The sequence below is a fragment of the Hyla sarda genome, chromosome 6, assembly GCF_029499605.1.
Source record: "Hyla sarda isolate aHylSar1 chromosome 6, aHylSar1.hap1, whole genome shotgun sequence".
Classification (NCBI taxonomy): Eukaryota; Metazoa; Chordata; class Amphibia; order Anura; family Hylidae; genus Hyla; species Hyla sarda.
Genome location: NC_079194.1, coordinates 205,994,719 through 206,020,928, shown reverse-complemented (window position 1 = coordinate 206,020,928; position 26,210 = coordinate 205,994,719). Strand labels below are relative to the sequence as shown.

Below are 26,210 nucleotides of genomic sequence, written 5' to 3'. Positions count from 1 at the left end.
TTTTTCTATTGCAGGGCCATTGCTTTCTCCACTGTTAATGCTGTGTCAATCAGTATAGACCATATCAGACATTTTTTGCCCACAGCAGTAAGGTCTGTATGGAGGATACGTATACCTTTTTAGGTGACGTACTGTCAGTATAAATGGAGTAAACAGCCAGCGGTGAGGATCAGTGTGGTGTTCTGGTGTTAAAACAGAGAGGAATCTATAGGTATAGTACAGTGCTAGGCCTTTTACTTACTCAATTCAGAAATATAGACCTAAACAAGGCCTTAGGAAACATTTGTTTCAAAAACATTGACTTGTCGAATTTTTTATGATGTCTTAATTAGAGATGAGCAAACTTACAGTAAATTCAATTCGTCACGAACTTCTCGGCTCGGCAGTTGATGACTTTTCCTGCATAAATTAGTTCAGCTTTCAGGTGCTCCCGTGGGCTGGAAAAGGTGGATACAGTCCTAGGAGACTCTTTCCTAGGAATGTATCCACCTTTTCCAGCCCACTGAAGCACCTGAAAGCTGAACTAATTTATGCAAGATAAGTCATCAACTGCCGAGCCGAGAAGTTTGTGACGAATCGAATTTACTGTAAGTTTGCTCATCTCTAATTAAGACATCATAAAAAATTCGACAAGTCAATGTTTTTGAAACAAATGTACAAAATTGACAAAATCAGCACAAACACTTGATCAGAAGAAGACAATATCGATAACGCATTTATTCACGAAAGGCATACTAATTCCAGAATGTGGCCAGATCAGTCCAGATCTCAATCCAATTAAAGGTTTATGGTGGATGATTAAAGAATCAGGTAATGCTAAGTTGATCTGTCAACCACTCTTCAAGAAACTTGGACCCAGCTTAAAGGGGTACCCAGTGGAAAAAAATGTTTTCAAATCAACTGGTGTCAGAAAGTTATACAGATTTCTAAAATACTTCTATTTAAAAATCCTAAAGGGGTACTCCGGGAGAATTTTTTTACATTTTTTAATCAACCGGTGCAAGAAAGTTACACAGATTTGTAAATGACTTCTATTTAAAAATCTTAATCCTTCCAGTACTTATCAGAGGCTGTATACTACAAAGGAAGTTCTTTTCAAATGTATTTTCTGTTTGACCACAGCGCTCTCTTCCGGCACCTCTGTCCATGTCAGGAACTGTCAAGAGTAGGATAGGTTTGCTATGGGGATTTGTTCCTGCTCTGGACAGTTCCTAAAATGGACAGAAGTGCCAGCAGAGAGCACTGTGGTCACACAGAAAAGAAATTCAAAAAGAAAAAACTTCCTGTGGATCACACGGCAGCTGATAAGTACTGGGAGGATTAAGATTTTTAAATAGAAGAAATTTACAAATCTGTTTAACTTTCTGGCACCAGTTGATTTAAAAATTATAATCCTTCCTGTACTCACAAGCTGCTGTATGCTCCAGAGGGAGTTGTGTAGTTCTTTCCAGTCTGACAACATTGCTCTCTGCTTACACCTCTGTCCATGTCAGGAACTGTCTAGACTAGAAGCAAATCCCCATAGAAAACCTCTTCTGCTCTGGACAGTTCCTGACACGGACAGAGGTGTCAGCAGAGAGCACTGTGGTCAGACTGGAAAGAACTATATAACTTCACAACTAACTCTCTGTGGCATACCGCAGCTGATAAGTACTGGAAGGATGAAGTAATTAGAATGTAGAAGTAATTTACAAATCTGTTTAACTTTTTCTGGCACCAGTTGATTTGAAAACATTTGCTTTTCACCGGAGTACCCCTTTTTAAGTAGAATATTGAGAATTATTAGTCCAGGCCACAAAGGCAGAAAAACAAAGTAGTAACTGGGATTTTGATGATTCCATATTAAAGCATATCCATAAAAGAGAGTGTACAGGCTGGGAAATGGGATGGAATCAGGACAGGGAGAGACAGAATAACTTTAACTTTGTAATAATAAATGTGTTCATTCTAGAGCTACACAGAGATCCCAGTTCAACATCACTTCCACAGTACAAGGGGTTCTACCTCTTGAATAGTAACAGTTCCCAGGTCTCCACTGCTTGTTAACATGCAGGAAATGCCCACTCAGCCAATCATTGTTTTGCGTTCAAAGGGAACCTGTCATCACTAGTGTTGCTTGCGAATATTCGCAATGTGAATTTTATTCGCGAATAGCACTATATATTCGCAATTACGAATATTCGTTTTCGGTTCCACAGTACACATCACAGTGATCACTCCTCTCTGCTTCCAGCTTGTGTGGTGTAAAGAAGGCTCTAATACTTCTGTGTGAGACTGGCGTGCAAATTTTTGCATATGTGAAAATTTGCATCTGCTAATTTTCGCTTATGCTAATTTCCACATATGTGGCAATTTGCATATGCGAATTTTCGCATATGTGAATTTCCTTTTGTTAATTTTTGCATATGCAAATGTCCGCATATGAGAAAATATTACGCGAATATTACGAATATGCGAATGTAACGAATATATGACGAATATTCGTCCATATATTCGCGAAATATCGCAAATTCGAATATGGCCTATGCTGCTCAACACTAGTCATCACTTTCATGCTGCCTGAACCAAGGCTCATCCGGGTGGTCCCCGATGTCTTCTCCCCACAAGACTTGATCAATAGATATCTTTTTGTTTGTATTAACCATGATACATAGGCAGGCAACCAATCAAACCAGCACCAGGCACCTGCTAAGCAAAATGTAATCCTAAAGTACAGTTTAATGGTCACCATGTAATCATAATGTTTCCTTGCAGCAATCTGTCCCAGTCTACATAACACAACTGTCAATTGGTTAGTGTGAAAATTTGAATATTTGAGCGTTTTCCTTATTTGTAATTAAATGGGAAAATTTTTTTTTGAAGTACCGGTATATTTTCTGCAAATACTCTCCCTGATCCCAAGTGAAGGCTACTTCATCCTATGTTATTGATAGACAGCTATCACTGTATGTGCATGTATACATGATGAGTGAAGGGTGGATAGAGGAAACGTAACTTCATTATAGATTTTTACTGCACAGTTTTCTATAAAATAATATTTTTAAATGTGTATGTGATAAATATGTCCTGCTCTATTGCAACCTAGCTGTCTGCATTAAAGGGGTATTCCAGGAAAAAAACTTTTTTATATATATCAACTGGCTCCAGAAAGTTAAACAGATTTGTAAATTAATTCTATTAAAAAATCTTAATCCTTTCAATAATTATCAGCTGCTGTAGTTGAGTTGTTCTTTTCTGTCTCTCTGCTGACCTCTCTGCTTGTCTCGGGAACTGCAAAGAGTAGAAGAGGTTTGCTATGGGGATTTGCTTCTAAACTGGGCGGTTCCCGAGACAAGTGTCATCAGAGAGCACTTAGACAGAAAAGAACAACTCCACTTCAGCAGCTCATAAGTACTGAAAGGATTAAGATTTTTTAATAGAAGCAATTTACAAATCTGTTTAACTTTTTGGAGCCAGTTGATATATATATATATATATATATATATATATATATATATATATTTTTTTTTTTATTATTTTTTTTTTTTAAGTTTTTTCCTGGATAACCCCTTTAAGGTTCTCATCACACACGATTGTTATTTGGAAACCAGCAACTGCAGTTTTTAAAGGGATACTCCACTGGCCAACATTTAGTTTAGTGGCCAACCCCAGCAGCGCACACACAGTGTTTGGAACTAAATGTTCTGAACTCTGGCCAGTGGAGTACCCCTTTAAGCTAAAAGTAGATTCAAAGAGAGAAGAAATACAAAGGAAGGACAGCTTAAGGGGGTTCTCCCATCTTGCAAAGTAATCCCCTATCTACAACAATCTAGAATCTCCCGTTTGAATGGAGTAGTGAGTCGCACATGCTTTACTGCCTGTATTTCTTTTATATGGGAAGTGTCGGAGATAGTACAAGTGGCCTATGTGGCTCCCATAAAGAATAAATGAGGTGGTGGCACGCAAGAACAGCCCTCCACTCCACTCTAACTGGAGACTTAGATCCCTGTTTTTGAGATCACTGTGGATAGACGATAACTTTGCAAGATTGAAAAACCCGTATAAGGGTGTGTTCACACATTCAGGTTACTAATTGCAGTTATTGAATACAAAGGCAGGAATGGATTTAAAAAGAGGAGGATTATCAATCACGTGTCCTTCATTTATGAACTATTCCTGGCTTTATATTCAATAATATTCAATAAAACCATAACGTGTGAATACACCCTAAGGATTAAGAAAAATGTTCTTTTTCACTTTTTCTTTAAAAACAGCCCCATTCTTGTCCATGTGCTGCATCTGGCATTGCATTTCAGCCTTATTGATCTGTATTGACAAGACACAGCCCAATGACAAGTGTGGTGCTATTTCTCAAAAGAAAAAAGAAAGACCATCCAAACCTTGACACCCCCTTTAAATCATCACTTGTGTTTTCCAGTTCTCAGATTATTTATTTCTTTTGGAGAATATGTGATATTTTTATAACTTTACAGGCGCAAATGTTTTTACGCCACATGAGTTACGTCCAAGTTTGTCCTCCAGGCATCTGCATATTTTATATACTTATGAAATGGAGCAAGAACAGACTCTTGCCATTCCTAAATCATCAACAATTAAAGCTTTTCACTCTCATTTGTATCAAGAGATGGTAGGCAGAGGCACATAAAAAGACAGCACATGTAGCCGGGAATGTTAGTTAACCACTGATTTGACATATTGGATTTTGCTGCATCAGTGCACCATGTGTGGAGAGTCCTTCAGCCGCAGATTGGGTTAAATAGCAGCTGCACAACCGTGTGTTTTGCTAAAGCCGCCAGCGCTACCATAAATTTTATGTCTTTGAAATTAACAGCCAGTCCCTATCACTTTGCACAGATGCCCACAGACATAAGTAAGGTTCTCCAGCAGAGTTAAATATCCCTAGTAGCTACTTGTGAGCATTGTCCCATGTATTAATATGTACATAGAGCTATGGAATGTGGCTTTATTTTCCTCTCTAGTCAGGGAAATCTGCATTAGGCTGTCAATCTCACGGATTGTTTTTACTTTGCATTCAAATGTTTTTTCTAGTATCTCTATCAAAGTATGTAATGGCTTTTAGTTTAAAAATGTACTGTTCCACATAGAACAAAATAGGAAATAAAATAGAAGACCTATAGAGTTCACTATATTTAAAGGGGTACTCCATCCCTAGACATCTTATCCCCTATCCAAATGATAGGGGATGAGATGTCTGATTGCGGAGATCGCGCCACTGGGACCCCCGCGATCTCTGTGCATCACTCTGTTTTTGTTTAGAACGCTGAGTGTGGGCGGTGAGGTCGTGACGTCACTGCCACGCCCCCTTGTGATGTCATGCCACACCCCCTCAATAAATGTCTATGGGAGGGGGCGTGGTGGCTGCCACACCCCCTCTCATAGACTTGCATTGAGGTAGCATAGTGCGACCTCACAAGGGGGCATGTTGTGAGATCACAACCCCGCCACCCTCTCCAAGTGTTCGGAACAAAAAATGTTCCGAATGCTGGGGTGATGGAGTTCCCCTTTAAGACCCCAGGGGGGGCTTGGTCTGACATCTGTGGAGTTGCCTGACTACTGGGTTACTCCCCCTGTTGCCTTTTAAGTTAAGAACTCACTTTAATGATGGGGCCTAAAAGAGGCAAGCGGGCTTATACAAAAAGGATCAAAAAGTAGGTATACAACCAACCCTGTGGTAATGTTGTACATTTTACTGAGAAGCAGTAGATCGATGTAGAACATGTAGATGTGTGGCCATGTTTATTCCCCCCTAATTTGTGGTACTTTTGTGTCATGGATTTGACACATTAGTGCTAATAGTAGGTGCCATTGTCTTGCCACCATTTGTAAAAAATTACGCCAGGATGTTGAAAATACTCAAATTCCAGATATGACACAAAATAATTGGTGTAATAGCTAAACATTCTGAATCATAAGTAATAATATAAAAAAAAGAACATAAATGTTGAAGGAAAAATGGGGAATAACCTTTTATAATAATATTGCAATAATATTGAATAACTTGCATTTGTGAAAAAAATACTGGCACAATTTAAATGGGTGGAATTTTTTTTTTTAGTTAAACAGATTTGTAAATTACTTCTATTTAAAAATCGAAATCCTTTCAGTACTTATTAGCTGCTGAATAATACAGAGGAAATTCTTTTCTTTTTGAACACAGTGCTCTCTGCTGACATTACGAGCAGAGAGCACTGTATACTAAAGAGAAAGTTCATTTCTTCTTTAATTTATTTTCTGTCTTACCACAGTGCTCTCTGCTGACACCTCTGTCCATGTCAGGGACTGTCCACAGCAGGATAGGTTTGCTATGGGGATTTGCTCCAACTCTGGACAGTTCCTGATAAGGACAGAGGTGTCAGCAGAGAGCACTGTGGTTAGACAGAAAATAAATTAAAAAAGAAAATAACTTTCTCTGTAGTATACAGCAGCTGATAAGTACTGGAAGAATTAAGATTTTTAAAAAGAAGTAATTTACAAAACGTTTTAACTTTCTGGCATCAGTTTATTTAAAACAAATGTTTTCCACTGGAGTACCCCTTTAAGAATGCCAATTGGTCTGCTGTTAAAAGACCTTACTGGACTGGGGACTTTGCTAGTAGAAAGAGTTCACAGCTGAAACTTTTCTGAGATTTAAATGAACATGAACTGTAAAACACGTTGCTTGTTCCCAGTCAGCTGTTTGTAAAGTTTAGGACCTGTATAAACAAAATGGGAAGTTTCTAAATAAAAAAAGTTTCAGGATAAAAAAATGCACAGCAGAACAAAAGGACAACAACAAGGGTACAAGCTGTCAAAAATGGCTAAAAAAAGGGAATTACATATAGGAACGCCAGATGAAAACAGCATTAATCAATCAGTAGAAAACCAGGTTACATTGGGCTAAAGAGAAACAGTCATGGAGAGTGGAGGATTGGATGAAAGTGATATTCATGGAACTTTATATGGAACTACAGTGCTTCATCCAGATGGGAGACTCTGGACTCAGTCAAACTCTCAGCAATCATACACTTATACCCTATCCTGTGAATAGGGGACTACCCTTTCACATTTTCTTTTGTCTTATCTGTGATTTGTGTTTCCGCTCAGTAAAATTAGGCTCAGTGAAGATACTCAAAGTAGGGTCATTACACAATTTCTTCATAGGTATATATATATATATATATATATATATATTATAGTTAATATACAGTATGTGTGCATGTTGATGGATACACCCATTTGGTGGTCCCGAGAATGCTGGCTTAAAGGGGTACTCCGCCCCTAGACATCTTATCCCCTATCCAAATGAATAGGGAATAAGATGTCTGATCGCGTGGGTCCCACCGATCTCCCTGCTGCACCCAAACGTTCATTTAGAGCATCGGGTGTAGTGCCGGAGGCTCGTGATGTCACGGCCGCACTCCGCTCGTGACGTCATGGCTACACCCCCTCAATGCAAGTCTATGGGAGGGGTCGTGAAGGCTGTCACGCCCGCTCCCATAGACTTGCATTGAGGGGGCATGGCCGTGACATCACAAGCGGGGCGTGACTGTGACGTCATGAGCCTCCACCCCGCATCGCCAGTCATCCAGAACGGAGCAAAGTGCTGAATGCCAAATGTCTGGAGACCCCCATGATCTCGGCTGCGGCACCCCCCTTGGATAGAAGAGAAGATGTCTAGGAGCGGAGTACCCCTTTAAGATAGGAGTATGTTCTTTTCCCTGTAATTCTCTTGGTACATGGCTTCTAGTACATCTTGCTCCTCTTCACACATCATGATAAATTTAGGTTCTTTCTAACGACGAGTTCTAAGACTAGCTTATAGCAGTAGGTATGAATAAAAACTAAAGTAAAAGCAAATGGCGTAGAAAATACATATTAATGGAGAAAGAGAACATTTGCGTGAAAGGATTATCAGATACAGGGTGTGCACCATCTACAAGGTCATGTTAGGGTTGCATTATTTTAATATACTTCTGCTGCTATAAGCTTGTTATAAATTACCTTAGTGTTCCTATTAAATAGTGATTGATTGTTTTGGACCAGTTTACTAGTTGAGCAGCATGCTTCTATTGACCTGCTTTTCTCCTTCATGGGCACAGATGCCGCCATAACTCATGCTATTGATCCAAACAGCATTGATCACATGCTTTTGGTGACCCAGGGAGCAGCAGCACATGTAAGCACTGATTTCTCCTACCCTCTCCCAGGGCAATAAAGCATTGAGATGTATGAGTGTCAGACAGTGTACCCTTATTAACCCCTTGACTTTACTGCCCTAAGGATGTGGCAGTAGAAAGGCTGTGAAGGAGACTTGTACCCATGAAGTTAAAGTACACATTCTGTCAGTATGTGCATTACAATCTGTGAAGATTCCCTTATTAAGTTTAGCGCTGTAATATAGATACGGGAAGGCCTATCACTATGTGTATTGTTTTCCTATGGCTCCCTAGAGGTACCAAAAGATACTATGCTAAAGCACCTAATATTCTGATTCCAAACAGTCTATAACTCAATGTGAATCTAAGCCATGATTTATACATACACCTGTCAACTCAAATAGGGAAAAGTGAAAAAAAGAACAGAAAAAAAGTAAAATATAACAACTCACAAAAATACTTCTGGGTAGCCTTCTTTACAAGCAGGAGTGACACAATAAATAACAGCCAGTCTTCTGCCATGTAGAATACAGACCGCCATTAACCAGGCAATGATAGCCAGGGGTTAAGGTTAAGACCCCCTGCTGTCCTGCCCTATTATCTAAGTGTTCCTTGCTCATAAGAAGAATCATTTCGATAACTAGAGTCTGTTATGTTATATATTCAGGTCCCTAACATAAAGCTATATTCTCGCATTGTTTTTTTTTTTTAATCTAATTTTGAGCCTTATTTGCAGCATTTTTTCTACATAGAGTTTTTTTCAGACGTTTGGTCTGTTTTATCAGACTTTTACATCTCTAAATGAGGCGTGTGAACATGGCCTAATGTGTATTCAAGGGTAAGCTTACCAAAGCAAACCAACTGTATGCAGTAAAGAATCAATTTATTTGGAGAGTTCAGTTTAAGCCATTTAGTTAGAGATTAAATGGCTTATCTCGCTATGGCAACACCTTTTTATAATTCTTGTTCATGAATATGAACATAAAAAAAGTGTAATATGCTTAGGATGGAATTGCTCCCCTTGTTAAACTATGCACCAAAGATCTTACTAAACCTGTCTCTAACTGGCTGACCTGGGTTTTCCATGTATTCTCGACATGTAATACTCCATTTCCCATGAGAAGGCTCAGGGAGAGTCTGGCTGGACACGAGTCCCACCAGAAATAGCAGCTCGTCATCTGAGGTTTCTGAAACTGAATCTGTTGAGTTAAGCTGATCAACAAGGGTCCAGCTTTGTCATATGGGTTGTTTTTATGAGATCTGTCCTTTTAGTACTCAACCTATACTTGGCCATGCATCACTAGACTTCTCCTTTTCACCAGTCCAATTGCTTCTGTTCCACTTACCTTCCACAAGGACTTACCTTTTACCTCCAGTATACAGTGAAAGAAGTCAATAGTAGATGGCTCTGTCCATTGTATAGTGGCCATGCTGTGTTACTGCAGCTCAGCTACCATTCACTTCAATGGGATGTGAACTGCAGTAACACAGCATGACCACTACACTGCAAATGAAGCTGTCTTCTCCTGGTTCTGTTCATGGTGTATGTTGGCACCATGGTGTGGCAGAGATCTGATTGGTTATGTGTTAACACCACACTAATAAAATGTTGTCGGCCTGACTTAAGGCAGGCCCCAATGTGTAGGCTTCCATAGTAAAAGGACATATGCCACATGATATATCATCTTTTTGCTGCATCCAGCTCAATAGAAGGACAAATAGAGGACAAAATGACAAACTTCTGGCCTCCATAAGGCATTTGGGGATCCATGAATCTATTTCACAGAGGCATCAGGACCTTATCATGGTACTTACGTTAGGCAGTTCCTGCTATACACCAGCTCATGTCACAATGCAAAAAGTAGAGAAAACCTCTTTAAAGTGTTGCCTTATTGTCAGCTTAAGTATAATTATAATAATTATTATTTATATATAGGGCACACAGATTCCGTAGGCCTGTACACTCAAATTGGCCCCTGTCCACCTTGTGGCTCAGAATCTAAACTCACTTATGTATGTTTTGGGGTGAAGGAAATTTACGCAAACATGTGAAGAACATACAAACTCTTTGCAGATGTTGTCCTTGATTTGAACCTAGGACCCCAGTGCTGCAAGTGCTAACCACTGAGCCATGGTGCTGCCTGCACAGGTATATTCCTAGATGATTGTAAGTGAGAGAGAGCAAGCAGACATCATGAAGAATTGATACAGAAAATATAAGCAGCATGTATTGATACTATTGTCCCCTAATTTTGACATCTCATATTTTATCACAAATACATAATTGCTTTTTATATTTTAAATCTGTCTATTTATGTTAGACACTAGATCATTTGTTGTTTTTATATCTTTTGAACCCCTATCCCTGGCCCTCTCCACCTATAATGCCGATGCGTTTCTGCCATCTTGAATGCGGATTAACGCCGGCTGTTATATTTGCTCTGACATTAGACGGATGCCTCTTTAAAGCACTGGCTGGTGCAGAAGCTTTGGGAGAATCTTTAATATTGACTTAACATATTTGTGCAGAGGACTCACTGAGGGATTGCTCACAATTAATTGCATCCATCAGCCGGAGTGTTCATTAATTATTCCATCTTTCCCTCTCGCTGTTTGATATGGGCATTGCCAGACCAGCTCCTTCTGTTTCTGCTTTTCAGTGACTGCTTAAGAATAGATTTACAATCGTATCCTTTGTCCCCTTTGGTATCTGTCTGTGTGACACGCTGAATATTAAAGGATAGTTTATAAAATATCATGAATAGTTGACAGTGCTGGATCCAAAAATCTCTATCTCGTGTCATGTTTCATCATTGCACAAAGAACATTTCAGTATGATGTATTAGTTCAGTGTTTCCCGAATTTCTGTGCTAAATACCTCTTACACAATAAATTACATTGATTTACCCTTAATGCTATAACCATATACTGTACTGTCCAAGGAAGTATATATGTATAAAAAAAAAAGCTCCAAAGCCACCACACTACCTGGAAATGTTCCCTGTAAACCCTCCTGCTGGATATGCATGACTCCTGTGGCCCATGTGGTCTTTTCTGGCTGCTTGATATTGTTTGTCATCCTTCTCTCCTCTTACCTACATCTCCCAGCAATCATTGCAGTTATGTTCTGCCAGCCCGCTCACTCTCTGAGAGCGGCCCCCACTCTCCTGTTCTGAGCAGCAGGGAGAGAGGCTCAGTGTTTGATTGGCTGCACACACCTCCTAGTTCTCAGCACTAAAGAGAGCATGACTCATCAGTGCAGGAGAGAGACCACATGGTCTGTGTCGCTCAGGAAGGTGGGGGCTGCTTTCAGAGAGGGATTTGGATAGATACAGAATGGATGGATGGATGGATGATGTCATTCCCTCACTTCATACATGTAAGTGACAACCAAAGAGGGGGAACTGCTTTAAATAGCTAATGCATGGTATTTAGACAATTAAGTAGGTTGACAAGAGGGAAAGGATGGGCTATGGGTTTAGTTCCCCAGAGTACCCCTTTAAGAGCAGAGCATAAGCACAGTAGGAACACCCCCTTTAGACAGTGCATGTACATTCTAGTTAAAATCATACTTTAGAAATCTCTCATTATATCAGTTTTGTAGTTTTGCAACAGCTGGAGGCACAATGTTTAGAAAGCACTGCATTACATAACGATAAAGAGCCTATTAAATTCAAGTTATTCTTATATCTCAGATCAGGAGTTTGAAAATAAGTTGACAAGCCACATTCAGGTGGTGCAAGGTTCTGTTCACACAGGATATTTTTAGACACAAAAATCCAACATTCATATGAAAGCCATGTTAGAAATCTGTGTGTTAACCTGTGAACCTTTTAATATGGATTCCCAATTCATTCATGCATCTAGCCTCCATCCTCATCCTGTTGGATTTCACCTTTTGTTCACAAGAAGATAATACACAGAGAGATGTCTGGTAGCGGGCTTTATCCCCTTACCCTTACAGAACTTACTAATGCCCCCTCACTTAGTTCAGGGGGATAGTTGAAAAAATCATGTTGACATAGAGAAGTCTGTCAATGCTCATAGATATTACCATGTTGCTGGTTAAACATGGAGAAACTAGGCCTTATGTGCTATGAGGCCTGTACTATGTCCTCTTTTAAAAGAAAAAATTCCATCAGATCCACGAATAGGGTTCCACATGTCTTTGGAAATGCACCAAAGTGAGTCAACTTTTTTAACCCCTTTTTGAAAGTCAAAAATCACAACCTGAAAAGACACCAAGACAAGGTGATAACATTTCAGAAATGACTGTGGGGGAAATAGATTGTGGGGGAAAATGAAAACCATGCCCACATTTTCGAAAATAACAAAGTGTCAGATTGGTCAGAAAACAAACTAAACTTTGATGCATTTGGGGCCCACACTGCTAATAAATTGGATGAAATGCATTATCCCATGCTTTTCACCAAAGTTTAAATAGAAGCACAATACTTCATAAGGCTTACTGTATTAATGTTCTCTGTCATTGTACTGTTTTTATATTTTACTTTCTAAATATTGGCCACCGAGTGTCTCCATGTGGACCAAGCTATAAAGAGACCATAAAAGAAAGAAACTCAAAACATTTGTGGAGTTTTGTGTATCTATTTAGTATTGTTAGTGTAGTGGATTTGTCTGGGGAATTTAGGATGAGGCTATAATTTTGCTCTAGGGAACTGTTAGGGAAAATGTGAGCCAGACCTTCAGAATAGACACATTTTTACTAGTGGTAAATGAATCATCCTCTCTCTTGTTTTGTGGCTGAAATTCCATAATTATGATATTCTTTCCATACTTTATTCGCAATATTGTATTCTATGGTTTTATGGCGTGTCTCATTGTCTCAGAAATAACCATACAGAGATCTCCAATCAAGTGTGCGAATGTGAGAGAACTTAGTGATATAGGTTTCTTCTCCTTCCCCTCCCTCCTCTTCACACAACTGTCGATACATTGAAGTCGTCGTTTGTATTTGTGAGTGTTTTCTTAATTAAGACCTCCTAAGAAAGCCTTTTGTATTGATTCCTTCCATTATCCCATTGATTAAGCGCCCTGGCTGGGAGGCCGCTCTCTTTATCGGGAAGCAGAAGCGTGCAGTCGTTAACCACAGATGTGAGCAGTAAGTAACATATCAACTCCTGCCAAACTGGCTGGCATTTTAATGAGGTACTGGCATCAGCTCCATGCAAGGCGCCCCCACAGCGATGCATATATCTATTCTCACTTGCATCAGGAATGTTCTGACCTACTTAATACAAGGGACGGACTCTCTTACCTTTACCTAGCAATAACAATACGTTGCTCTATTTATACCCAACCAGCACATAAATGCTTATGCAAATAGTCTGAATTTATGCAGTTTAAACACTTTGTACGAAGATGAAGTAGTTGACAAACTCTTTGGAAAAGTGTAACATGAACAAAGCTTGTTATTGTGATCGCTCACATCAGACAAGGCTATTAGACAGGCTTACCGGTTACTGATTTGCGGAGCACTTCAATATATTGACACAAAGAAGTACAGCATCAAACCGAGTCCCTTATCATCAGCTTAACAAACCATCAGCTTTAGATCAGATGCCCTTGTGCGATACCGAACATGTTACTTGGAAATGAAATGCTTGCACAAAAGAGCCTTCCCTTCTCCCCAACCCCGGTGCATAATGATGGAGGACTCAGTAAGGGGATGCCTAGGGAACTTCACAGGAATTACAGCTTTACATTTTGTCAAACAAACATAAAATATGTAAATATAGTAAAATGTCACTTTATGAATAAATTTAACTTGTCCTACTAGGAAATAACAAAATACTAAAATATAGAATTAAAACACATATAAAAATTATGGGAAATATCAATGTGTACATAGATGGTTAAAAAGTTATCTTCTATTCACAGGATAAGGGATAACTAGCCATTCAGTGGGGTCCCAGTGGTCACAAGAATTGTGTCTCAAGTGTACAAAGTGGAAGTACACATACTAGGCCATCCCTCCATACACTGACTATAGAACTTCTGAACATATCCATGTTGAGTGGTTGGCAGTGTTTGGAAGTCCCATAAAGAATGAATGGAGCAAAGGTTGTGTATGCTCTCTGCCACTTCATGCACTCGGAGGACGATTGACTTCTGTTCTTGTGATAGTAGGGAGTTACATAGCCAGCAGCCAGACTCCTCCCAAACAGCTAACCATCCCCTATATTGTGGATAGGATATACTTATTAATATTGGGAGAACCTCTGTTTTGGCAGATGGGCCCAGCACTTGTTTTCTTCTTTGTTAATATTCTGGATCTTAAAATAAGGTTGGCTTTCTGGCGGCTCGCCTTCTCGATGTAAACTAACACATCTGGTTGCCACAGTTCAGAGCAGTCGCAATACTATGTAAGACCTATGCAGATTAACTCTGACCTTGGGAACTGTCTTACAGATTTCTATTACTGGTAGATGTGATGTATTATCCTTTACTTCTTATCCCCTGCAGTATGCCTGCTTACCATTGAGCCATGATGTGATGTTTTGTGTATAACTTTCTTGTTTATTGTTTTTGTAAGTTTGTAAAACTTTCAATAATAAGAAGTAAAAAAAAAGTTGCCTTCCAAGGTTTACACCAACCATAGTGAATTGGACCTACTGTGAAGCCTACAAAATGGTTCGGAACCTTGTGCTGAAGGAAGTGAGTGATCAATCATGGGCTGGTTTATCAATAGTATGTTATATGGTAGGCCATAGTAGTTATAATTTATCATATACAGTATTATATATCATAATATGTTATATGGTAGGCCATAGTAGTATAATTTATCTTATATTACATATCATAATATGTTATATGGTAGGCCATAGTAGTTGTAATTTATCATATACAGTATTATATATCATAGTATGTTATATGGTAGGCCATAGTAGTTATAATTTATCATATACAGTATTATATATCATAATATGTTATATGGTGGGCCATAGTAGTTGTAATTTATCTAATATTATATATCATAATATGTTATATGGCAGCCCATAGTAATAGTTGTAATTTAGACTGGATATCCGTACATGTTTCTATGGGACAGCACATTTCCGAGCGGTCTCTAATGCAGATCTACAGCAAGCATATCAGAGATATAAAATAAAAAGAACATAGCCATGTTGAGTTCTTGGCAGTGTTTGGAACTTTCAAATGTGCGGAATGTCCACCCGGACTGTCTGATTTTGTCTGTACATTTCCCCTGGAGGGTAAAGGGGCGTGGAACTTGTTGGCACTATATAAAAATTGTTATTACTAGATGTGGAAATGACATCACATGTCACATTCTGATATTGTTTGATTGTTCTTTAAAACTTTTTCTTGCAGCCTCATAACCAGGAACGTGCAAGATTGGAGATTTTCCTGTAAATAACTGCGGGTCTATTGAGTAAGGGGACTATTTGTAATAAATTATCTCTAGTCTAAAGCTGGCCAAAGATCTGAGATAGAAACCACCAATGTGAACCGTCATCCAACTATACTTTTGGCCCAAGGAATATTTCCAAGCATGCATAAATTTGAAAATAAAAATTTCTGTGGTTACCTTCTCATAACATTCAGTCAATTGCAAATTGTCTTTATACTATAAATTGTAGTATATAACTGGCTACCAGCTGAAAAAAAACATCCAAACTAGCAGATTTATTTTATTTTTTTACGTATTGTTAGTCCCAAAAGAATATGATAAATGGTTAAAAGAAAATTTTCCAACTAAGGGGAAACGAACAATAATACGTCACCCCCTTTACGTGACAAGATAGGGACGCCCTAGGAGACTTGTAATTAACTACCAAGACTTAACTAATTATCCAATGAGGCAGCAATAATTGATAAATAATAATAATCAAGGATTCATCCACAAAAGAGCAAAAAATATGGTATAAAATATAACTTTAGCTCATTTCCACATAAAAGTATTTACAATGTATCACAAATGTATTTCATATCAAAGGACACAAATTTACATCAATAACATGTAAACAAACATAACGTGGCCCACAAATAAATAACATGTAAACAAACATAACAAGGCCCACAAATAACACGTAAACAAACATAACGTGGCCCACAAATAAATAACATGTAAACAAACATAACGTGGCCCACAAATATATTTTATATCAAAGGACACAAATTGACATTAATAACATGTAAACAAACATAATGTGGCCCACAAATAAATAATATGTAAACAAACATAACGTGGCCCACAAATAACATGTAAACAAACATAACATGGCCCACAAATATATTTCATATCAAAGGACACAAATTTACATTAATAACATGTAAACAAACATAATGTGTCCCACAAATAAATAATATGTAAACAAACATAACGTGGCCCACAAATAACATGTAAACAAACATAACATGGCCCACAAATATATTTCATATCAAAGGACACAAATTTACATAAATAACATGTAAACAAACATAACGTGGCCCACAAATAAATAACATGTAAACAAACATAACAAGGCCCACAAATAAATAACATGTAAACAAACATAACAAGGCCCACAAATAAATAACATGTAAACAAACATAACATGGCCCACAAATAACATGTAAACAAGCATAACATGGCCCACAAATATATTTAATATCAAAGGACACAAATTTACATAAATAACATGTAAACAAACATAACGTGGCCCACAAATAAATAACATGTAAACAAACATAACATGGCCCACAAATATATTTCATATCAAAGGACACAAATTTACATAAATAACATGTAAACAAACATAACGTGGCCCACAAATAAATAACATGTAAACAAACATAACAAGGCCCACAAATATATTTTATATCAAAGGACACACATTTACATATGGTAAATAACATGTAAACAAACATAACATGGCCCACAAAGTGGGCCATGTTATGTTTGTTTACATGTTATTTATGTAAATTTGTGTCCTTTGATATGAAATACATTTGTGATACATTGTAAATACTTTTATATTGAAATTAATAAAAGTTATATTTTATACCTTATTATTGCTCTTTTGTGGATGAATCCTTTACAATTATTATTATTTATCAATTATTGCTGCCTCATTGAATGATTAGTTAAGTCTTGATAAATGGTTAAAAGTTAAGAAATAGAGTCGGACAGATATGTAGCTATTGGTATGTTAAAGGGGGTTTTGGTTTCAGTATAGACTTTTTTTTCTATAATGAAAACAACTTTTCAGTTCCTCATTGTTATTTTATATCTCTTTATAATGTGGTGGATTTGAGTTGAGGAAAAAAGAGCATGTGTAAAAAAAAAGTTAAATATAAGGAAAAGTGCAAAATGTAGGGAAACCTTAGTAAATACTATGGAAAAATATCTGTTGGGAAAAAAAACCCACAAAGAAAGCTCCACTCCACTCTTAGTAAATCGGGGCCATTATGTTTTTAAGACGGTAGCAGAATACTCTACAGATGTGTCCTTTCTTAATTTTTCTCTAAACCCAATGTATTCAGTAATATATGATACAAGATTAACAGCCGTTCACAGCAGCATGATCTCCAGACACTCTAACATGGCTCAGTGATTGTCTAGTCACACGAATGATCACTGGATTGTTTCTGTGGCCCTATACTTGCATTGTTTTCAGTGGCACATCCGCTGTTTATACAGGTAGATGTGCAACTGGCCAATGATAATTTTCAAAGCTACACAATTCCAGCGATCAACCAACGATGAGCAATTGCTCATTCCTCAGTTGATCACTAGGTCATCTACATGGGGTATTAATTGGTGATAACCGCTCCCTGTTAAAGACCCTTAAATGGGCACTGTCACCAAGCTGTTTTTTTTATATATGTTGTAGTACTTATGTAGTACAACATATCTCTAATATATTTTCATTATTTTTTTTATCATTAAAATAGTTTATTTTAATTTTGAAAACCGGCCACTAGGGTTCTCTCTCCTACTGGCCGGCTGCAGGCTGGCGTGACGTCACGCTTGAATTCTGACCGATGCCAGCCGGGCAATCAGTCCTAATTCATTCAGCCTGCACTCGCTCCCTGTCTGTCAATCAGACAGGCGGGAGCGAGCGCTGAGAGCGTATTGGCTCCCTGGCCTCACACGCCTGCCCCGCCTCCTGGCCTATACGCTACTGCTGCTGTCCTGCACTAAGGTATGAGAGCGGGGCTCGAGGGACTGAGAGTGGGGAGCGGGGTTCGGGGGGACTGAAAGCGGGATTAAGGGGGGAGGACTGAGAGCGGGGTTCAGGGTAGTGCCATGGCCATAAAGTTCTTGTTTTCAACATAGGCTGCCTCCAGTTGTTTCACCACTACAACTCCCAGCATGCCCTGACAGCCAATAGATGTCAGGGCAAGCTGGGAGTTGTAGTGGTGAAACAGCTGGAGGCACCCTGTATAGATGAGCTAAGGGCGGAAGTCAGCCCCCCCAGCAGGCATCAGTGATGTTGCGCCTGCTGGGGAAGTCTGTCTGTCTACCTAATAAGTGAACACACTACCAGGTAGACAAAAAGGCATTTCTCAGATAGTAAAAAAAAAAAAAATTAAAGACAGGGAGGGGGTTAGGGATAGATGGACAATAGGCAGGGACAGAAAAAAAGGATGGTGGGAGCTACTCTTTAAAGCATCTGTCCAGTGATGGTCAAGTGGCAAGATATCTTTTTGAAAATTCCCAAGGAACTTCCTAGCCCAGATTGCAGTAGTCTCTGGGCAAGTGTTGGGCTCATCAGTTTCCCAGGAATTTTAAAAAGGTGTCCTGCTGCCAGACCATCACTGGATATGTGCTTTAAATATATTTATCAACCTGTTGAGACAAAAACTGGGACGATTTGCTTATAGCAACCAATCACATCTCAGCTTTCATTTTATTGGAGCAGGTTATGATATGAAAGCTGATCGCAGCACTCACCAATTAAATGCAATAAATGAAGTGTTTATTCACATGTGGACATAGTAGTGGTACAGACGTGTTTCAGCAGCTGTGCTAAAATATGTACTGTCTGTAACACTTCTATGGTAAAATGTGAATAAACACTTCAGTTATTGCATTCATCTTGGTGAATGCTGGAATGTTCTTACTACTCTTATTATTGGTTTTGATGCCACCACATGCACCACCACAATCTGAGTTGTGCTGACACTTGTCTACTATCTAACATATAAAAACAAAAACTGTAATTGGTCATTGTGGGCAAATCACTCCAGTTTTTGTTGGGCCACTATGTTTGTCTCTGTGTGGACACCCAGTAACTTTTATGTAAATGAAGCCTTTTGAGTGTTCGGATAACTAGTTGTGATATTGTGTTAAAATGGTTTCATGAGAAATTGGCATCCTCAACTAAACCAAAATGGTACCTGTAATTAGTAATACAACTTAAAATGTTATAGATTAGCCTATTTGAATTACTTTTGCTAATATACTTCTTACAAAATGTTTTTGTAACTTTATGTATTAAATGAACCCCTAAAAGTTTGGCTACTTAGTGTCCTCCTTCTGGTCCTGCCTGCAGTCCTGCTTGCAGATTGTCTCCTGCAGCAGCCTGGCAGAGACAAAAGTCAGGAAATGCAGGTGGGACCTTGGCACAGTGGATATTTCAGCTCCATTTCCCTTTGAGCTTAGCTAGACTGTAGAGTCATGATGTCTTCAGTGCATAGTGCTAAATATTGTGCTGAATATTTCTGCTCCCTTATCAAGCTGCTGGGAAGAGCTTACGCATTGTAAAGTTCAGTGCTGACGGCTAAAGGGGGGGGGGGGTCTCAGCCACTCACAGTCTATCTCTGAACTGAACTGCTCTTGGCTGTCTGTAACAGAGTGAGGGGGCAAGTTCTCCTTGGCAGGGCTTCAGATGATGTCACTCCTGCCAGGGAATACCCCTTTCCAGTCTGTGGAGCTCACTGAGACTGAGCAGACGATACTGAACAATACAAACTAAAAGATAAAATAAAAATAGGTGGTTTATCATGATGCGGGGACTGAACTGGGAGGATTAAAAAAATTATGAAGCTCATCACAGGTACTCTTAACCCCTTAAGGACGCAGGATTTTTCAGTTTTTGCATTTTCGTTTTTTCCTCCTTACCTTTTAAAAATCATAACCCTTTCAAGTTTCCACCTAAAAATCCATATTATGGCTTTTTATTTGCATCACCAATTCTACTTTGCAGTGACATTAGTCATTTTACCCAAAAATCCATGGCAAAACGGAAAAAAAAATCATTGTGCGACAAAATCAAAGAAAAAATTCAATTTAGTAACTTTTGGGGGCTTCAGTTTCTACGCAGTGCATATTTCGGTAAAAGTGACACCTTATCATTGTTCTGTAGGTCCATACAGTTAAAATGGTACCCTACTTATATAGGTTTCATTTTGTCGTAATTCTGGAAATAATCATAACTACATGCAGGAAAATTTGTACGTTTAAAAATGTCCTCTTTTGACCCCTATAACGTTTTTTATTTTTCCACATACAGGGCGGTATGAGGGCTCATTTTTTGCGCAGTGATCTGAAGTTTTTATCTGTACCATTTTAGTTTTGATCACTTTTTATTCATTTTTTTATGGTAAAAAAAGTGACCAAAAATATGTTTTTTTGGACATTTGGAATTTTTTTTTACGTGTACGCCATTGACCGTGCGGTTTAATTAATTATATATTTTTATAGTTCGGACATTGCTGTGATACCACATATGTTTATTTTTATTTTTATTTACACTGTTTTATTTTTTTATGGGAAAAGGGGGGTGTTTCAAACTTTTATTAGGGAAGGGGTTAAATGACCTTTATTAACACATTTTTTTTTAACTTTTTTTTGCAGTGTTATAGGTCCCATAGGGGCCTATAACACTGCACACACTGATCTCCTATGCTGATCACTGGCGTGTATTAACACGCCTGTGATCAGTGTTATCGGCGCTTGACTGCTCCTGCCTGGATCTCAGGCACGGAGCAGTCATTCGCTGATCGGACACTGAGAAGGCAGGTAAGGGCCCTCCCTGTGTCCTGTAAGCTGTTGGGGACGCCGCTATTTCACCACGACTGTCCTGTACAGCCCAACTGAGCAGCCGGGATAGTTTCACTTTTACTTCAGACGCTGCGGTCAGCTTTGATCGCCACATCTAAAGGGTTAATGTAGGGCATCACCACGATTGGTGATGTCCTGTATTAGCCGCGGTCCTGGCCGTTGATGGCCGCTGGGACCGACCCGATATCGCGGGAGCTGGCGGAGGACGTAAATATACGTCCTTCGTCGTTAAAGGGGTACTCCGATGGAAAACCTTTATTTTTTTTTATCAACTGGTGCCAGAAAGTTAAACAGATTTGTACATTACTTCTATTAAAAAATCTTAATCCTTCCAGTACTTATTAGCTGCTGAATACTACAGAGGAAATTCTTCTTTCTTTTTGGAACGCAGTGCTCTCTGCTGAATCACGAGCACAGTGCTCTCTGCTGACATCTCTGTCCATTTTAGGAACTGACCAGAGCAGCATATGTTTGCTATGGGGATGTTCTCTTACTCTGGACAGTTCTTAAAATGGACAGAGATGTCAGCAGAGAGCGCTGTGCTCATGATGTTAGCAGAGAGCTCAGTGTTCCAAAAAGATAAATAATTTCTTCTGTAGTATTCAGCAGCTAATAAGTACTGGAAGGATTAATATTTTTTTATAAAAGTTATTTACAAATCTGTTTGACTTTCTGGCACCAGTTGATTAAAAGAAAAAAATAAATAAATACGTTTTTCACCTGAGTACCCCTTTAAAGGAAAGGGAAGAGAGGACACATCTGTACATTCCCAAATTACCCAAGTCTTTCTTTATACCCAGTTTATGATATAAATGGAAAGCCTAAGTTACTAAATCCTCTGCCTCATTATAACTGGCTCACTGTTACAGTTCGGCATCATGCTGTACATGGGTTAATACACCGCCAAGGATTGCCAAGAGAGGCAGACAGAAATAGAGCAAAGGAATGTGAACAATAATTACTTTGTCTATCTAATTACCAGCAACAAACAAGACACGCAGGGAAAACAACAAACTTCTTGACAGCATCAATCCCACGACACCAACTGCTTATTACATTTTGTCTAAGGAATGGAGCGTGCCATGCTTTTGATTATTGCAACTGTGCCACCGATCAACTGAGCAATTAACGGAGCTGACAATTGGAAAGAGCTTATTTAAAGTGCGAACCCACAGAGAGAGGATTGCTTTATTTCCCAACATTTGTGTCCCTCTCCGCTTCACGTCATGTGAACTCTGTCTCTCGTCTGTCTTAGCACAGGATATAGTGCACCGTTTCATCAAAAGGATCATTTATTCAGTTATTTATTACTTTGTTTTTTGTTTATATTTTGCAATAAATTCCCGACCATCTTCGATTTGAAGAAATCGGCATTTTCGAATCAACAAATGGGTCCACGTAGCATTTTTTATTTATTTTTCAAATTTTCATGCCATGTTTGCAAATTTATTATAGGCTCAGAAGGACGTAACAATTTAAACCTTCTACGGAAGATTCTGACGTATTCCACTGTATACACATACTGCGAAATGCGGTGCTCATGGCTACCATAATAGATCATTTGAATATTGTATGCTTCTGCATGCTATAGTGTAGTTTATAGAAAGAAGAGAATGTCCAGCACCAGACTCGTGCAAGGAACTTCTTTATTAGGTTGCCTTGGGAAACGACAGGAACTCGAGTAATATGATGCGTTTTGGCCCACATGGCCTTAGTCATACGACTAAGGCCCTGTGGGCCGAAACGCGTTACATTACTTGAGTTCCTATCGTTTCCCATGGCAACCTAATAAGGGAGTTCCTTGCACGAGTCTGGTGCTGGGCATTCTCTTCTTTCTATGTGCTAAGTGGACTAGTTCTGGTCCAGTCCGAGCGCAATCCCAAGGGTGAGCTGGATATAACTCTTTTGCTAAAGTGTAGTTTACAATGCAATTCCATACAATGAAAAAAAGTATGCTGATATATAACGAATCAGGTGACAAAAGGACACAAGGCCCTATGGCACTAGTTCCCAACCAGTGTGCCTCCAGCTGTTGCAAAACTACATTTCCCAGCATGCCCGGACAGCCAAAGGCTGTCCGGCATGCTGGAAATAGTAGTTTTGCAATAGCTGGAGATATCCTGGTTGGGAAACACTGCCCTATGGATTTGGGAGCATGCAAACTAAGTTTGAAGTTTTAGGCTTATTTTGGTGGGCCACATAGTTTTCAATATACTGTCTAAAAAAGGGGTCTTCATGATATACGTTTTGGCACTATGGGTTAACAACAGTATATATATTAGGGTAACTCAACTACAGTTAGTAAAGGTCAGGTCAACTTACCTGGGTGAAGGTCTAAGCTAAACACCAGCAGTAAAGTAATCTTCTAGTTAACATTTTGCAAACTTTTTTAGAACCATTTACAGCCAGATTTATTATTGTTTGTTAGTGAGAAAACTGTGATCTTTTTCTCTTTTACCAGCCCTTTGAATTTGTCATGGGGTTACTAAGCTTGTAACTAAATGTGTCTCAAATTAGTAGTAAGTAACCCAATATGGCCTCAAATTAGTGTTACTAATGTGAGACGCATGCAGTGAAAGCAATGCATATAGGATTTCTAATGTAAGGTACATAATGGTATTTACCATTTAAGGGCTATCCAGGCTGTAAATGTTTATATGGGCTTCAAAAATTGATGGCCAATCCTCAGGCCGTCAGTCGACTTCGAGCTGTTTAAAGGGGCCATGGTGCTTGGATAAGAGCTGCAGCCTTTTCAGTTGCATCGCCATACTGTTAGTAGTGGCCGTCCAAAGTATTGCAGTGTTGCCACATTCACTTGAATGTGTCATTCTGCCCAAAAAGTTCTTTGTAGAACAGTTCTCTGTGGGCGACATTTATAACCATATGGAATACAGCTGTATATATCAAGTCATAAACATTGAAGACCTCAAATTCCTTGTTCATATTTCCATTAAAAGTTATTGTTTAAAGGGGTAGTTCAGGGAAGTAAACTTTTTAGACACTTATCCCCTATCTACAGAGTGTGGGGGGATTCAGACCACTGGAACCCCCCCGCTCTCTCTTGAATGGCTACTTATTCATCTTCAGCGCACTTTGGTTCCCACCTTCCTGGATAAACGCAAGTGACGGCCTGCTCAGACAATGTCCGGCTGAGGCTGGACATCACTGCATCCCGTGATTGGCTGAGCAGGCCGTCACTTGTGTTGTGTTAGTCTCAGAAGGTGAGGGTTGCTCTACTCCGAAGAAGTGTTCCAGCGGTTGGACCCCCTGTGATTAGACACTTATTCCCTTTCCTGTGGATAGGGGATAAGTGTTTAAAAATTTCTGTTCCCTGGAGTACCGCTTTAAGAATTAGAAAAATCATAATGGAGCCCGCTTAGCAAAAACAAAAATTTTAATTTTTCTGTGAGTAAAACAAATGTGAGTTCTGGACAGTGCCCTATTGTATGCCATTTTTATTTGTTTAGTCTGGGTATAGGGTGCCTCATGCTCAATTTAGTATCTAGCAGCGCTGCCATGCATCATTTCCTTTACAATGATCAAGCTGGCCAAAATAACTCCATCCCCTTTAGGAGGCTTACAGACTACTGTTTTTTTACCCTAGTGAGAACTCTGGGTAGCTAGAATTTGGTTCTTTATTTGGGCCGCTGATTTGAAGCTCTGTGTGTGATAATTTTACATATCATGTTGTTATGGCCTACTATTTATCCATAGTTACATAGGAACCAAATTAGAACACCCACAGACATGGGTGTTCTACCTCCAACCTATGATTTCATTGTGGTATTATCGATCTAGTGCATAATATGGATATACAAATATCCCCTATTCATAATACAGTGCTGCACAGAGTAGCAGATGGTAGCTACTGAAATATGAGTGAACACAAGGGTTAACTTCGAGATGAGGGGGTTAAAATATAAGACTAAGGATTTTTTTTAAGAATTGTGATTTTATTCCAAGTGAGAATACTCCTAATAGTATTTGGCTGTATTTGCAGCCCCTTGTTTGGGTCAGACTAGTCTCCTGTCTATTGGAATTATCTTGACAAGGAAGAAGCACAATCAAGTTGCTTTTTAGAGCGTTAAATGCAGCAGGATGAAATTTGTCGTAGACGTCTTTTGGGGGTCTCCAGGTGTGTGTCAGGCAGAGGGGAAAGGATCCCTGCAGGTAACTCTCAAATCTCCATGTGTCTGCTAGCTACACGAAGACTCCATTTGTATCCCACTGTGTCTTGTTCTGCTCAACGCTTGTCTGAGATTTATACCAGGCCTGTAACATGCTGTAAAGTCAAGGTGGCAAAGAGAAATGACCTGATTCTCTCTAGTAGGCACCTAAGGGACTTGAACCAAAGCTCTCTACATTCCGGGGTCACTTTTTCCAGAGCAGACCTCTATTGTGAAAGAAGCAAGTTAGGTGGAAGTACCATCTCTGGGCCTCTTGGGTCTCTGGTAGTATCACGGTTAAAGGTAATGTATAGTGAAGTGGCTTTCTTTACCCAGTCTACTCAGGGGCAATCACAATGCTTTTAGACAGAGTTATTGTCAATGGTATTGATTAGTTGATCTGATAAACTGACAGGGTCCCTGATGTGTTAAATGTCCTCCTGCCTCAGACATGTAAGTGTGCAAGGAGCGTACATGGCTGCTCCCCATGGACAACAGTAATGCAGTCCTGACTATGATCAAATTGTACCATACATGCCAATTCCCATTAAGCATTAACCTTTCATTTTTAACCCTTTGTTTCTTAGTTTACTGGCCTCTTATGTACATATTTAGTTCTGAATGTTACTTTGATTTTTTATTATTCAAGTATAATGCAAGACTATTAAGAAATCAGTGGTTTAAAGGCTGAACTCCACAGACTGTTCATTACCTCAGAGATTAATCTTAATCGATTAATAACTCAAGAACTCACTTCTTACTTTTTGCAGCTCTTTTACTGACCCAGTGTGTATAAAGAGGTCGAAAGGTATTGTGAATCTTGCCCAACCTGCCAAATCACTAGCCCCCAGCCAC

At 39.1% G+C, this 26,210-nt stretch overlaps 1 protein-coding gene across 2 annotated transcripts in view; it reads left to right on the top strand.

Annotated features, from left to right (window-relative positions):
* FTO (FTO alpha-ketoglutarate dependent dioxygenase) overlaps window positions 1–26,210 on the top strand; it is a 358,438-nt gene that overhangs the window by 302,601 nt on the left and 29,627 nt on the right. The window contains exon 10 of one of the 2 annotated variants that reach the window (XM_056526319.1): window positions 22,172–22,248. The exons of the other annotated variant lie outside the window; for it this stretch is intronic. Coding sequence (XP_056382294.1) covers window positions 22,172–22,211 — 40 coding nt within the window. The 3' untranslated portion in view covers window positions 22,212–22,248. Of the gene's footprint in view, window positions 1–22,171; window positions 22,249–26,210 lie in introns of those variants that run through there. 2 annotated transcript variants of the gene reach the window in all.